Here is a 16,351-nt window from a genome sequence, read left to right as displayed (position 1 = left end):
AGAGAGTTGGTCTGGAGGGTTAAATGAAAGGTATCCAGCATGCTAATTTCAGAGTTTCTTAGATGATGCTCATTTTGTCCTTCCTCTTCTATTCTGGCTTCCTTTGTTTCATATCCATAGCCTGTGAACCCTTCTAAAGACTCTTCACAATTGACACAATTCCTGGGGCCACTAATGCAAAGTCCAAAGTGCCTATCAATAGTGTTCTCCTACCACAGGGTTCCTGCGTTAGTCTGGGTCCTCTGAGAAGCAGATGCTGAAACAGGATGAAACGTGCAAGGATTTTATTAAGGTGGTGCCTGTGAGAAAAGACGGGGTTGGAACTGGAGAACACTGGGCAATCTGCCAGTCTGACCACAGTGAAAGAGAGGGGGTGGAAGCATCCTAGGTTGCCACATACTCTAGGAAGGTTCAGCAAGGTCATCAGGCAGGCTTTAAGGCAAAGTCGCTGTTGGAGAAGTCCTGTGTCTCCTCTGGATGGACCTGTCTTACTATCCTTGCTACACTCAGTCCTTGGCTGGGAGCAGCATGTAGAAGCGTGGCCTTGGTCCAAATGCAGTGATGAATTTTATGGCAAAGAAACTAGGCCCTTGATCTTTTATGCTTCTTGTAATTGGAGATCTGCAAGGTGCATTCTCATGGGCCCCCACAGTTTTCCAGGAATTCAGAGCAGTGTTAGAAACCAAGAGAAAGGGGTCAGAGATTAACCCTCTATGCTGACCTCCCTGAGTTTGCATCATAGGCCTGAGTAACAATTTTTGTGCTGAGAATTTCATAAACACTCATAGGAATTACTTCTTGTAGAGTATTGTCAATGTCTGTGGTGGGCATGGCTACCCTCCTTGGAATAGCAGAGGAACGGCGCTCAGGCTGCCTCCTGAGAAGCATTTTCAGAGACTTGAGCTCAAGGCTTTAGAATTTCTATGTGAAAAAGGCTTTGGAGTATAAGGGGCTTATATTCCATGGACATATCCCAATGACAGGAATACTGGAGGCTCCCCAAACCTTCATATGGTATAGCCACTTTCTCTAGCGTTCTACAGCATTTCCTTTTAGGCCTCAAGGCAAGAAATGACTCATTGTCCTTTATTTCTTTTACAATAGAGCTTGATTGTCCACCACGAAATACCTAGAACATAGAGCACAGAAACCAAAGTCCTGGGTGTCATTAGGATTCTTTTAGTCCACACTAGAGAGGTGGCTGTCTCCTCATAAGAAAATTGGGGTGATTTTAGGATGAGGCCTTGATAGCTAGGCTGCCAAAAATACTTATAAATATTTATTATAGGCTATTTAGCCAAGGATAGATGTGGGGCTAATTTATGGAAACCTCTTGTTGAAATAACAAGAAATAAAACGTAAGTCTTAGGAAACTTATCAGGAGACTCTACAACAATATAATAAAATAATCTGATTATATTTCTGTCTCCTCTGCCAGATGGTAAGCAGTTTGAAGGCAGAAACTGTGTCATACTCTTTAAAAATATAATTTTGAATTATCTAAGTGTCCTATCATTTTTATAAAAATAAAAGTTACTAATAATGTTGAAATCTCCTTTGACTATCACCCCCAAACTAGTCTGCCCCCTCCTTCCCATTACCCACATGCCAAGCACACAAATGTTGTTCAAATGATGCTTGTTGACCTGCATGGAAGAGATCCAGAGTGGAAACTGAGAGAGGTTCAGCAGGCAGGCAGGTGGTAGGGTGGTGGGGTGACTGACCCCCTACCTGCCCCAATCTGGCCAAGCACCCTCTCTCTACACCACTAGCTTCAGGGCTACAAAAATTTTTCAGCTTGTCACGGGTTGCCAAACTGTGATATACAGCAGAGTTGATGTAAACTTCCACACTTTCTAGAGGATAGTTTTACTACTGTCATCAGAGTTGTGGTCGTATTTCCATGGCTTTAATCTGGTTTTGCTGGAGATGCTTCTCCAGGTCTACTGCTGGTCCTTGAAGGTGGAGACTCAGGGCTATCAAATTTTACCAAAATGCTTCTCCCTCAAAGGAAAGGGAGAGGATAGAAGATGACGATGTCTTCTGGTCAGGTATCACCAGACGTAGACAAACATGATCAGGAATCGGGGGATGTGAATCAGAATGGGCAATGGGACAGCAACAGAGAAGTCAGACATGGACCAAGTAAGAAGGTGTTGTTGATATTCCTAGGCCCACCGGTTCAACTGATGACTGAGGCCCATGGTCTGGGTACGACTGGAGGGTGATGAGTACAAGTCAAGGACCTCCTCTTAGTTAAAAAAGCAAGGTCAAGAGGGAGGATGAGGAGTAGAAAAATGAAGAGAATCAATCAACCCTTTCTCAGCAAGACTTGGACCAAGTTACTTCCCTTCTGTACTTCTTTAGACCCATACCCCTACAGTGGGTATATGAATAACAGCCCATAACCTGGTATTTACGAGTCACTCTTCGGGATGAAGAGTGAGAGACTGTTCATGAATGGGGATCAGCCCTCTAGTGGTCCTTTCTCTTGAGCCCTCTGTTCAATCACTGATTTACTGGCAAATTCTTTCAATGTTGAATGCCTGTTTGTCTCACTGGGTGGACTTTTACTTAAAATTCTTATCTGGGGCACATGCAGTAAGTGGAGAAAAATCTAAGACACTTTTCCTTTGGTCATTACTAACAAGCCCTGAGGAAAAAGCCTGAGTGGCTTATGTTAATCATTAAACTTGCCCATGGTCAGGTCTGAACTTTTACTCTGGTACACATTTGGCTGGGACACAAACGAGTTAGGTGAGTTATAGTCTAACCTGAGTGAGTTACCTGCGTGGTGGCTGCAGGCTGAGCTCTAACCAGATAACATGTCCAAGGATTCTTGACAGAGAGAAATAAGATCACTTAGAAAGAAAGGATCATTTCTCCCTTGAGTCACAAGGAGACAGAAACAGAAAAAAAAGGTACTGTTTGATCCAGAAAAGTCTCTGCTCTCTGTTTTCTAGGTGTTGTATCTCTTGTTAACGTTCTGGTGAACAAAAGGAAGAAATGGGAGATCTATAGTAGTGCCTTGCAGCTTTGTCCCTCGATGTCCCAAAGGAGAAGCTGAGAGGGAAGGGAGGAAGAAGGGAAGAGGGAGTGAGAGCAGAGAGAGGAGAGAGAGAGGAGGAGAACAAAAACATGACTAAATAAATGCACACAGCTCTCCTCTGTGTTTGAAAAATTTTAGTTATGAGAAATAAAGAGAGTCTGAGTTTATTTTTAGGAAGAATTAGTGGATAGACTAATAAAAAATTACATTTATAATTGATGTGAAAAAGATGCAGTTCCGAATGTAGGGTTTTAAGAAAACCAATGTGCGAATGTTTATTTCTATTGTTCTGAGCTTGGGAGTAGGCATTAAGAAGAAATGTTAAAATCACATAGCCAGATTGAAAATAGACTCTCCTGTGCTGAGTATATTTTGTCTGTGTAACAAGCAAGTCAGATCTCATGCTTTTGGACTAAGCAGCAAATACGCTTGGGTACTTTTCCCTATGTGGTAGATGTATTCTGAAAGTTGTATATTTGTAAGTTGAATTCTATTTCAAATAGACGTAAAAGTTTGGGAATTTTGCAACAAAAAGGAACACTTGCTGAATCCACTTGAAAATACTAGAATTCCTTTCTTAAATCCAAGTAGCCTCCACACTTACCCTATCTGGTAATGACTCGGGGGCAGGTATATAGATTATTTGTTTGTTTTCCCAACTTTTAGTATAGTGCTTAGCACGTAGTGGGCATACAATAAATGTTTGCAGTGTTGAATTAAATAGAAATGATTATAGATTTCCAGCTGTCTCAATCAGAACATGCCCGTAAGGTGAGTTTATTGCAAAGTTTTTGCAGATTTTTTTTTTGAGGGGGGGAGTATATTGTAGCTTTTATATTTTCAGAAATGATGTAACTACTTCTGCTAATCTCAGTGTTTTCTTAAAAATATAAATTAAATGGCCAGGTGTGGTGGTTCATGCCTGTAATCCCAGCACTTTGGGAGGCTGAGGCAGGGAGATCACTTGAGGCCAGGAGTTCAAGACCAGTCTGGCTATCATGGTGAAAACCTGTCTCTACAAAAAATACAAAAATTAGCTGGGTGTGGTGGCGCACACCTGTAATCCCAGCTACTCAGGAGGCTGAGGCATAAGAATCACTTGAACCTGGGAGATGGAGGTTGCAGTGAACTGACATCATGCCACTGCACTCCAGCCCAAATGACAGAATGAGACCCTGCCACACACACACACATACACACACAAAGTGTGTGTGTGTATGTAGGTATGTATATATATATTAAATATATTTATATATTTATATGTAATAAACATAAACATAATTAAATATATATTAAACGTGTATTTAGTAGTACATATGGGTGTTTAATTCTGTAATTTTCAAACTTTCAGAAAATTTCAGAGGCACTATTTTTAAGAGGATTTTGTCGATGCCCTCTGTCATGAGGTGCTGGAGAGCAGCTCAGCACTTTCCTTAGAGCAGGCATGAGAGTGAAAGCTGTTCATCTCAGATTAGGTAAACCCAGATTTAGGGTATTTAAATATGTCTTCATCCACTCCAATGTACTGAGCCCTGTGTGGGACCTTCACACTTTCACACTAGGAAGGCTGTGGAAATAGAAGACTGGTTCCTGGGTCTCTTCAGGGAACGTGCCGTCTGGAAGAAGAGGCCTATGTGTGCCACATTATCTGGTCTAGGCTCTACAGCACGGAAGCTAGAGGTTCAGGGGGAAGGTGGTGAGCACTGGAATGGCGGAGGAAAGAATCAGCTGAGGAGGGGCTCCTGAGCAGCACCACGAAGGTGCGCCAGGATCTCCTGAGGCCACGGAGAGAGTTGAGGGCATCCAGGAAGGGACCAGCAGGGGCCAAGGCAGAGGCTGATGTGTGGAAGGCTTGTCTGAGTGACGGTGAGAACGGCGTGTGGCTGCAGTCTAGGGTTCAAACTGGAGAGCAGCACGAGGGAAAGCTGGAACGCCAGCACAGGGCAAAGCAAAACAGACTTCACCCTATCACGAACTAGAATTTTAATTTCTAGAATTCTTTTTAAAACTCAGCTTCTGTTCAATAATGAGTTAATGAAAGAGGTTATTATTATTTATCCAGCTTAAAATAAGTTGGTGGGACAAGGAGGGCAGAGTGGGGATGATTTTATGCAAGGTTCTCAGATGATCCTTTTCTCCTGAGCTTGGAAAAATGGTGGGTCCATTTGAAGACACTAAGGCCATGTTTATCTCATCTCCTTAATTTCCCAGGTTTCAGAACAGCAAAATAATCGTATGTAAACAAAATGATAATTTTTTTTTTGCTTTTTTTGTTTTTATAAAGCACAAAAGCTATGCTGCTCCAATCAAAACTGAAAATGCTTTTAATGTCTGAGCAATCTTAAGAGTATTGATTTAAGTGGACAGAATGACTGCCTGGCTGATCTCTCTGATGAGTATTGAAGTACTACTTTTGGCAGGTCAGTAGAATGTGTTTTGAAGGAATTATAGGTAAGAACACAATAGGTTACCTTGAGAACTATTATTGAAACTTAAAGTAATATTTTGGTTGTATACCATAAATATATGCATTTTTAACTTGCCAATCAAAAAATTGAGTTAAAAATACTGTTTTCAGAGCAGGTGTTAAGGTATTTGCTTTTGGGTTTAAATTATCTGTTGAATAATTGTTTTTATTTTCTGTTTAACAGCTGAGGTTATATACTGAAATGTTATGACTATATACTTCAATTTTTAATGGTCAGTGAAGATTATTGTTATAGTGCAGAGCTTTTAATAATAACTTATAACCTTTCTTTTATAATTCCTTTTGGGCTATGTGATGTAATTCTTTTTAGATTTTGCTGTCGGACTTTCCCAAAGAGATTAACTTGTCATAATCATTAGATTGCTTGTATTATCTCAAATCATCTGTTCAATTTTCTCTGCGAATTTGGTTATCCTCTGTATCTTTTTATGGCCTTTGTTTTGGGGCTTCTTTAGATAGAAGTATCTAATCATCTTTGGAAGATGGTCTAGTCTGGCTGGGGCTGCCATAAATGGTTGTGCTAATGTGACATGGTTCCCCACCACCCTCAGATGTGAAGTGCATCATGAGAATAACTGTACAGGGAAGTCCTGGGCTAGACACAGTTTCTGCTAAAGAAACTATAAATAATTCTGTCGGTAACACTTTCCTTGTTTATTACCTCACTGAGCAGCTGAATGATTTTTGCTGGCTTCCTTAACTTGGCCTTTCCTTCATCAAGACTTGTCCAGGAACATCTTCAAAGATGGAGGGATTGATTAAGGCCCATGCTTAGCTGGTGATCTATACAGGAGAATCCAATCTAGCCTAGTATATAAATTCTATACTGCCTTTTTTTTTTTTTTTAAACAAAAGGAAATTCCAGCAATGATCCATGCTTCACCCCCTCTCTAAGCAGGCAAGGCAAAAATCTAGATAATTTTGTATTCATTTGGGAAGTCATTCTGATCATGAGGGAAAACTAGTATATTAAGCAGTATATTGAGCAGGAGAATTGAAATAGGAACAGCTTCTATTAGGTTGGTGCAAAAGTAATCGCGGTTTTGCCATTAAAAGGAATGCAAAACAGCAATTGCTTTTGCACCAACCTAATGGAAGTCCTTTTTTCTCTCCAGGACTGGAAATGATTGATGATCTTTACAGGGAAATATGGCCACCTGATTAAAGAGTGGGAAAGAGAGCAGAGAGAGACAGTATGGGTTTGATTAGGACCCAAATATGTCCTTGAGGCTCTTTCCAAAGGAAGTAGAAATTCAGAATTGTCCTGATGAATGCAGGGTTTTTGAATGTCTAAGATGAGAAGAATTTGTCAAAATTTTCCTTAAAATGGGGCTTCTGATGATGTGTTTCCCACACCAGCAGCACCTGGTTAGAAATGTAGATTCTTGGGCCTGCCCCAGACCTACGGAACCAGAAACTCTGGGGATGTGGTGCAACCACCTGTGCTTAATCAAGCCTTTCTGGTGATTCTGAGGCAGGTTAAATATTGCTTAAAATATTGCAGAAGGTAGTGGTTTGAATCTGACCTTCAAAACCAATGTTTTTTTTTCACTTACTTACAGTACCTCACCTGAGTTTACATATTGAACCTGAAGAAGGTAGCCTTGCAGGGGGAACGTGGATCACAGTCATTTTTGATGGTAGGTTGGGGTTTTACCAAGTGCACATTTCTTATGTATTGACCCACAATCCTAAAGACTACGAGTCTTTGGTTTTCTTCCTTTTCTAAGGACAGGTGTAAAAGTGGGCCTGAAGGGAGATGAACAGACTGACCAACTTCTGTCTTTCTAGATACTGGCTTGCTAATGTCACAGAAGCAAAGCACAGCATACCATGACAACTCTGTGTCCACTTTCCCATTCCAGGCTGTGGGATGGGACTCTGGGATTTCTACATGAGATGATATGGAAGTGTATAGCATAGTGCTCAGCAATGCATCTCCCAGAGTCTTGGCTATCTTCCTTAAAGACAGTCCTCTACTTGGGAGCTTCTGCACCATTGCTTAGCATATCCATCCCCAGCAGAGTAAAGAGTAAATCTGAGGGCTGAAAAATTCTTTTCTGGATTTAGGTGAACCTGAAGAGAGAAAACTCTTTCATAAAATCATAAATGAGAAACTCCTTTATACAGCATCTATGAGGAAATGAGGAGTATTAATTTAATCCTTGGGCAAATTTAATGTCTTACATTACCCCCAGGATCTTAGCACAGTTTCACACTGTCCTCTGTCAATGACAATTCTATGCAGGCTGAGATTTCTTTCCCTTATGTTAGGTTTGGAGTTGGGTGTTCTTTACCCCAACAATGGCTCTCAATTGGAGATACACCTGGTGAACGTGAACATGGTGGTGCCCGCACTGCGGAGTGTTCCCTGTGACGTCTTTCCTGTTTTCTTGGATTTGCCTGTGGTGACATGCCGGACCAGGTATACCTGTCTGGGAATAGGAAGACCAGACAGGATGAGGGATTTTTGCTTATCTCAGTATCTTTTGGTGACATATTAGAGCAATTTTTGCTGTGATTCAATTGCCAGCCATAGTTGTTAAAAAAAGTTTCATGTGAATATGCTTTCTAAAAGGTCCCTATCTGGGGTCTAGAACTTAACGGAGGATGAGAGTATGGGGAAGAACTTTGAGATATTCGTAAGGAGGGGCTGGATTGTGTTTCCATTTGTTTTTTTTTTGCAAAGAGTTCTATGGCTATTAAGATTTTAATAAATGGTGCCATTTTGCCATTGCAAATACTCATCTTTTCGAATAGGCATAATTGCAATGATTGCACATAAACCCCAAACTGGTTAGAAAAGAAATTTGCTTTAGGCTCTGTTTGCTGAGTTTGACATTACCTCTATTTAGAAAATATTTTTATAAGACTCCAGGGAATCTGTTTTTCTACTCAACTTCTTGTTGCCCTGTGAAATTTAGACTAGTTCATGTTCATTTTTATTTACTCATGTCTTAGGCATGAGTAAATAAAGTGCATGCAAGTAGATGATTGGTTAAGAGAAAAAAAACACTGTTATTTCCTTTTCTTTTCTGTTCTCTCTTTGAGGAAGTCTCCCCCTCTTCCATGTTTGGCTATGGAAATCACCAACCATACCACAAATGCCACCTTTTCCCTGAACATTCAACTAAGTTATCTTTCCCTTTTTTGAAAGGAGAAGGAACAACTTGTAGTAATTCATCCACAGGGTGTATGTGTGTGCACCCACACTTTTCTGTGCAATTCATCACCCCTGAAGGGATTTTTATTTTTTGTAATTTACACAAAGGTACAGCACGTGTAGCCTTAGTGACCCTGTGCCTCAGCTCTGAGTTTTCATAACACTTATATGTCAGTTACCCACTTGTCAGACTCATCCTCACAGAATTAAGTGCTTTGAGGGCAGGGGATGTGTTTAATCTCACCATTGTAGTCCTCATGATGCATTGCGCAATATCTTACAAGTAGAGGATGTTCAATAAATGTCTGTTGAATTTAACATTTTTATACCACTACTATTGGTTTTAAAACTGGGTTATACATTTCCCTTAGGTTTTATGGCACATTTGGGCATAGACATTCTGCAAAGACTTGCCATGAAATAAGTCAAAGCTCTGGAGATTTACATGTCCTATCTCCTTTATCCCAACATACTAATGATTTTTGCATGCACCATTGATTTTATGTCATCTTTTTAAAGAAAAGAAATATGATCCTATTAAATATACTAATTGATTGGAAGACAAATATCAGATTCAATTAAGTGTGAAAAATGTACAGTTTTTCATGAACAAAATATGTCTTATTCATCATTATCATAAAAACATGTACATAATTGTTTTCTCTAAAACAGCCATTGCAGCATCAAAAGCAGCACTTCACAATCAAAATATAATGTGAACACAAACGTAATTTAAAATTTTCTATTTAGCCACTTGAAAAAGTCAAAAGAAACAAGTGAAATTAATTTAATAGGGGGAGGAGCCAAGATGGCCGAATAGGAACAGCTCCGGTCTACAGCTCCCAGCGTGAGCGACGCAGAAGACGGGTGATTTCTGCATTTCCATCTGAGGTACCGGGTTCATCTCACTAGGGAGTGCCAGACAGTGGGCGCAGGCCAGTGGGTGCACGCACCGTGCGTGAGCCGAAGCAGGGCGAGGCATTGCCTCACCTGGGAAGCGCAAGGGGTCAGGGAGTTCCCTTTCCGAGTCAAAGAAAGGAGTGACGGACGCACCTGGAAAATCGGGTCACTCCCACCCGAATATTGCGCTTTTCAGACCGGCTTAAAAAACGGCGCACCACGAGACTATATCCCACACCTGGCTGGGAGGGTCCTACGCCCACGGAATCTCGCTGGTTGCTAGCACAGCAGTCTGAGATCAAACTGCAAGGCGGCAGCGAGGCTGGGGGAGGGGCGCCCGCCATTGCCCAGGCTTGATTAGGTAAACAAAGCAGCCGGAAAGCTCGAACTGGGTGGAGCCCTCCACAGCTCAAGGAGGCCTGCCTGCCTCTGTAGGCTCCACCTCTGGGGGCAGGGCACAGACAAACAAAAAGACAGCAGTAACCTCTGCAGACTTAAATGTCCCTGTCTGACAGCTTTGAAGAGAGCAGTGGTTCTCCCAGCACGCAGCTGGACATCTGAGAACGGGCAGACTGCCTCCTCCAGTGGGTCCCTGACCCCTGACCCCCGAGCAGCCTAACTGGGAGGCACCCCCCAGCAGGGGCACACTGACACCTCACACGGCAGGGTACTCCAACAGACCTGCAGCTGAGGGTCCTCTCTGTTAGAAGGAAAACTAACAAACAGAAAGGACATCCACACCGAAAACCCATCTGTACATCACCATCATCAAAGACCAAAAGTAGATAAAACCACAAAGATGGGGAAAAAACAGAACAGAAAAACTGGAAACTCTAAAACGCAGAGCGCCTCTCCTCCTCCAAAGGAACGCAGTTCCTCACCAGCAACGGAACAAAGCTGGATGGAGAATGATTTTGACGAGCTGAGAGAAGAAGGCTTCAGACGATCAAATTACTCTGAGCTACGGGAGGATATTCAAACCAAAGGCAAAGAAGTTGAAAACTTTGAAACAAATTTAGACGAATGTATAACTAGAATAACCAATACAGAGAAGTGCTTAAAGGAGCTGATGGAGCTGAAAACCGAGGCTCGAGAACTACGTGAAGAATGCAGAAGCCTTAGGAGCCGATGCGATCAACTGGAAGAAAGGGTATCAGCAATGGAAGATGAAATGAATGAAATGAAGCGAGAAGGGAAGTTTAGAGAAAAAAGAATAAAAAGAAATGAGCAAAGCCTCCAAGAAATATGGGACTATGTGAAAAGACTAAATCTACGTCTGATTGGTGTACCTGAAAGTGATGCAGAGAATGGAACCAAGTTGGAAAACACTCTGCAGGATATTATCCAGGAGAACTTCCCCAATCTAGCAAGGCAGGCCAACGTTCAGATTCAGGAAATACAGAGAACGCCACAAAGATACTCCTCGAGAAGAGCAACTCCAAGACACATAATTGTCAGATTCACCAAAGTTGAAATGAAGGAAAAGATGTTAAGGGCAGCCAGAGAGAAAGGTCGGGTTACCCTCAAAGGGAAGCCCATCAGACTAACAGCGGATCTCTCGGCAGAAACCCTACAAGCCAGAAGAGAGTGGGGGCCAATATTCAACATTCTTAAAGAAAAGAATTTTCAACCCAGAATTTCATATCCAGCCAAACTAAGCTTCATAAGTGAAGGAGAAATAAAATACTTTACAGACAAGCAAATGCTGACCGATTTTGTCACCACCAGGCCTGCCCTAAAAGAGCTCCTGAAGGAAGCGCTAAACATGGAAAGGAACAACTGGTACCAGCCGCTGCAAAATCATGCCAAAATGTAAAGACCATGGAGACTAGGAAGAAACTGCATCAACTAACGAGCAAAATCACCAGCTAACATCATAATGACAGGATCAAATTCACACATAACAATATTAACTTTAAATGTAAATGGACTAAATTCTCCAATTAAAAGACACAGACTGGCAAGTTGGATAAAGAGTCAAGACCCATCAGTGTGCTGTATTCAGGAAACCCATCTCACGTGCAGAGACACACATAGGCTCAAAATAAAAGGATGGAGGAAGATCTACCAAGCAAATGGAAAACAAAAAAAGGCAGGGGTTGCAATCCTAGTCTCTGATAAAACAGACTTTAAACCAACAAAGATCAAAAGAGACAAAGAAGGCCATTACATAATGGTAAAGGGATCAATTCAACAAGAGGAGCTAACTATCCTAAATATATATGCACCCAATACAGGAGCACCCAGATTCATAAAGCAAGTCCTGAGTGACCTACAAAGAGACTTAGACTCCCACACATTAATAATGGGAGACTTTAACACCCCACTGTCAACATTAGACAGATCAACGAGACAGAAAGTCAACAAGGATACCCAGGAATTGAACTCAGCTCTGCACCAAGTGGACCTAATAGACATCTACAGAACTCTCCACCCCAAATCAACAGAATATACATTTTTTTCAGCACCACACCACACCTATTCCAAAATTGACCACATAGTTGGAAGTAAAGCTCTCCTCAGCAAATGTAAAAGAACAGAAATTATAACAAACTATCTCTCAGACCACAGTGCAATCAAACTAGAACTCAGGATTAAGAATCTCATTCAAAGCCGCTCAACTACATGGAAACTGAACAACCTGCTCCTGAATGACTACCGGGTACATAACGAAATGAAGGCAGAAATAAAGATGTTCTTTGAAACCAACGAGAACAAAGACACAACATACCAGAATCTCTGGGATGCATTCAAAGCAGTGTGTAGAGGGAAATTTATAGCACTAAATGCCCACAAGAGAAAGCAGGCAAGATCCAAAATTGACACCCTAACATCACAATTAAAAGAACTAGAAAAGCAAGAGCAAACACATTCAAAAGCTAGCAGAAGGCAAGAAATAACTAAAATCAGAGCAGAACTGAAGGAAATAGAGACACAAAAAACCCTTCAAAAAATCAATGAATCCAGGAGCTGGTTTTTTGAAAGGATCAACAAAATTGATAGACCGCTAGCAAGACTAATAAAGAAAAAAAGAGAGAAGAATCAAATAGACACAATAAAAAATGATAAAGGGGATATCACCACCGATCCCACAGAAATACAAACTACCATCAAAGAATACTACAAACACCTCTAGGCAAATAAACTAGAAAATCTAGAAGAAATGGATACATTCCTCGACACATACACTCTCCCAAGACTAAACCAGGAAGAAGTTGAATCTCTGAATAGACCAATAACAGGAGCTGAAATTGTGGCAATAATCAATAGTTTACCAACCAAAAAGAGTCCAGGACCAGATGGATTCACAGCCGAATTCTACCAGAGGTACAAGGAGGAACTGGTACCATTCCTTCTGAAACTATTCCAATCAATAGAAAAAGAGGGAATCCTCCCTAACTCATTTTATGAGGCCAGCATCATTCTGATACCAAAGCCGGGCAGAAACACAACCAAAAAAGACAATTTTAGACCAATATCCTTGATGAACATTGATGCAAAAATCCTCAATAAAATACTGGCAAACCGAATCCAGCAGCACATCAAAAAGCTTATCCACCATGATCAAGTGGGCTTCATCCCTGGGATGCAAGGCTGGTTCAATATACGCAAATCAATAAATGTAATCCAGCATATAAACAGAGCCAAAGACAAAAACCACATGATTATCTCAATAGATGCAGAAAAAGCCTTTGACAAAATTCAACAACCCTTCATGCTAAAAACTCTCAATAAATTAGGTATTGATGGGACGTATTTCAAAATAATAAGAGCTATCTATGACAAACCCACAGCCAATATCATACTGAATGGGCAAAAACTGGAAGCATTCCCTTTGAAAACTGGCACAAGACAGGGATGCCCTCTCTCACCACTCCTATTCAACATAGTGTTGGAAGTTCTGGCCAGGGCAATCAGGCAGGAGAAGGAAATAAAGGGTATTCAATTAGGAAAAGAGGAAGTCAAATTGTCCCTGTTTGCAGACGACATGATTGTTTATCTAGAAAACCCCATCGTCTCAGCCCAAAATCTCCTTAAGCTGATAAGCAACTTCAGCAAAGTCTCAGGATACAAAATCAATGTACAAAAATCACAAGCATTCCTATACACCAATAACAGACAAACAGAGAGCCAAATCATGAGTGAACTCCCATTCACAATTGCTACAAAGAGAATAAAATACCTAGGAATCCAACTTACAAGGGATGTGAAGGACCTCTTCAAGGAGAACTACAAACCACTGCTCAAGGAAATAAAAGAGGATACAAACAAATGGAAGAACATTCCATGCTCATGGGTAGGAAGAATCAATATCGTGAAAATGGCCGTACTGCCCAAGGTAATTTATAGATTCAATGCCATCCCCATCAAGCTACCAATGACTTTCTTCACAGAATTGGAAAAAACTACTTTAAAGTTCATATGGAACCAAAAAAGAGCCTGCATCACCAAGTCAATCCTAAGCCAAAAGAACAAAGCTGGAGGCATCACACTACCTGACTTCAAACTATACTACAGGGCTACAGTAACCAAAACAGCATGGTACTGGTACCAAAACAGAGATATAGATCAATGGAATAGAACAGAGCCCTCAGAAATAATGCCAGTTACCTACAACTATCTGATCTTTGACAAACCTGAGAAAAACAAGCAATGGGGAAAGGATTCCCTATTTAATAAATGGTGCTGGGAAAACTGGCTAGCCATATGTAGAAAGCTGAAACTGGATCCCTTCCTTACACCTTATACAAAAATCAATTCAAGATGGATTAAAGATTTAAACGTTAGACCTAAAACCATAAAAACCCTAGAAGAAAACCTAGGCATTACCATTCAGGACATAGGCGTGGGCAAGGACTTCATGTCCAAAACACAAAAAGCAATGGCAACAAAAGCCAAAATTGACAAATGGGATCTAATTAAACTAAAGAGCTTCTGCACAGCAAAAGAAACTACCATCAGAGTGAACAGGCAACCTACAACATGGGAGAAAATTTTCGCAACCTACTCATCTGACAAAGGGCTAATATCCAGAATCTACAATGAACTCAAACAAATTTACAAGAAAAAAACAAACAACCCCATCAAAAAGTGGGCGAAGGACATGAAGAGACACTTCTCAAAAGAAGACATTTATGCAGCCAAAAAACACATGAAAAAATGCTCATCATCACTGGCCATCAGAGAAATGCAAATCAAAACCACTATGAGATATCATCTCACACCAGTTAGAATGGCAATCATTAAAAAGTCAGGAAACAACAGGTGCTGGAGAGGATGTGGAGAAATAGGAACACTTTTACACTGTTGGTGGGACTGTAAAGTAGTTCAACCATTGTGGAAGTCAGTGTGGCGATTCCTCAGGGATCTAGAGCTAGAAATACCATTTGACCCAGCCGTCCCATTACTGGGTATATACCCAAATGACTATAAATCATGCTGCTATAAAGACACCTGCACACGTATGTTTATTGCGGCATTATTCACAATAGCAAAGACTTGGAACCAACCCAAATGTCCAACAATGATAGACTGGATTAAGAAAATGTGGCACATATACACCATGGAATACTATGCAGCCATAAAAAATGATGAGTTAATGTCCTTTGTAGGGACATGGATGAAACTGGAAACCATCATTCTCAGTAAACTATTGCAAGAACAAAAAACCAAACACCGCATATTCTCACTCATAGGTGGGAATTGAACAATGAGATCACATGGACACAGGAAGGGGAATATCACACTCTGGGGACTGTGGTGGGAGGGGGGAGGGGGGAGGGATAGCATTGGGAGATATACCTAATGCTAGATGACGAGTTAGTGGGTGCAGCACACCAGCATGGCACATGTATACATATGTAACTAACCTGCACAATGTGCACATGTACCCTAAAACTTAAAGTATAATAAAAAAAAAAGAAAAGAAATTAATTTAATAATGTATTTTATTTAACTCAACATATCTAAAATATTATTTCAATATGTAATCTATATAAATTAATAATGAGATACTTTATATCTTTTTTGCATACCAAGTCTTCAAAATTTAGTGTGCATGTTATAATCATGGCATATCTTAATTGGGACTACCCACATATCAAGTGCTTGATAAGCACATAAGACTAGTGGCTAACACAATGGACAATTCAGATCTAAATATTTAAGGTCATACTAAAGATTTTGTTGGGAAGGTTTGGAGAGGAGGCACATCTTAAATATGGTTTCTTTCTTATTAGTCATATTCTTCCTCTTACAAAAATCAACATGGATGTCAGCATCAGGTGGCAATGAAGCCACTGCAATATTTGTATAAAGAGGAGAGAAGATCCAAGACTCTGTTTTGATGGCTACATGAAGTATTTATGGGCTGCTTGGACAATTATCAGAAAGAGCCTAAATTCAAGCCCCACTTTGCCCTTAACCTTTGAAGCTCATACACATAAGTCTCTTAGTTTTTCTGACATTTTTTGAAACATGGAAATGGGGAATAGATGATCAAAGTCTCTTCTAATTCTTAAAGTCCAATGAACCTATGATTTTGAGAAACATGACATATTAAAAACAATCCAGGGAGTTTCAACACAAAAAATCATAACTTTTTTTTGCGGAAGGACTCAGTTCTTAAAGTCTAGTAATTATGAGTGGATCAAAGAGGTGAAAGGTGACTGCTGGGAATCCTTGGTTAGCTCTGTTTTACAAGTGCAGGGAGGAAATTTGAAGTGGCAAGTGGGCTGCTAGCTTTGGGAAT

At 40.7% G+C, this 16,351-nt stretch overlaps 1 protein-coding gene across 5 annotated transcripts in view; it reads left to right on the top strand.

Moving 5' to 3' along the window:
• The first annotated feature begins 2,741 nt into the window (after positions 1–2,741).
• Positions 2,742–16,351, top strand: part of PKHD1 (PKHD1 ciliary IPT domain containing fibrocystin/polyductin) — a 484,536-nt gene continuing 470,926 nt past the window's right edge. For 4 of the 5 annotated variants that reach the window (XM_016955664.3, XM_009451446.4, XM_016955665.3 and 1 more), the window contains exons 1-4: positions 2,753–2,921; positions 5,334–5,469; positions 7,100–7,177; positions 7,812–7,962. In XM_016955664.3, the coding sequence (XP_016811153.3) occupies positions 5,418–5,469; positions 7,100–7,177; positions 7,812–7,962 (281 nt within the window). In that variant the 5' untranslated portion in view covers positions 2,753–2,921; positions 5,334–5,417. Of the gene's footprint in view, positions 2,922–5,333; positions 5,470–7,099; positions 7,178–7,811; positions 7,963–16,351 lie in introns of all 5 variants that reach the window. The other variant, XM_518534.6, reaches the window with a different exon arrangement.

This window comes from Pan troglodytes, chromosome 5 (genome assembly GCF_028858775.2).
Source record: "Pan troglodytes isolate AG18354 chromosome 5, NHGRI_mPanTro3-v2.0_pri, whole genome shotgun sequence".
Taxonomy (NCBI): domain Eukaryota; kingdom Metazoa; phylum Chordata; class Mammalia; order Primates; family Hominidae; genus Pan; species Pan troglodytes.
The sequence above is the reverse complement of the archived record's forward strand: the minus strand, read 5'-3'. Positions and strand labels throughout refer to the sequence as shown.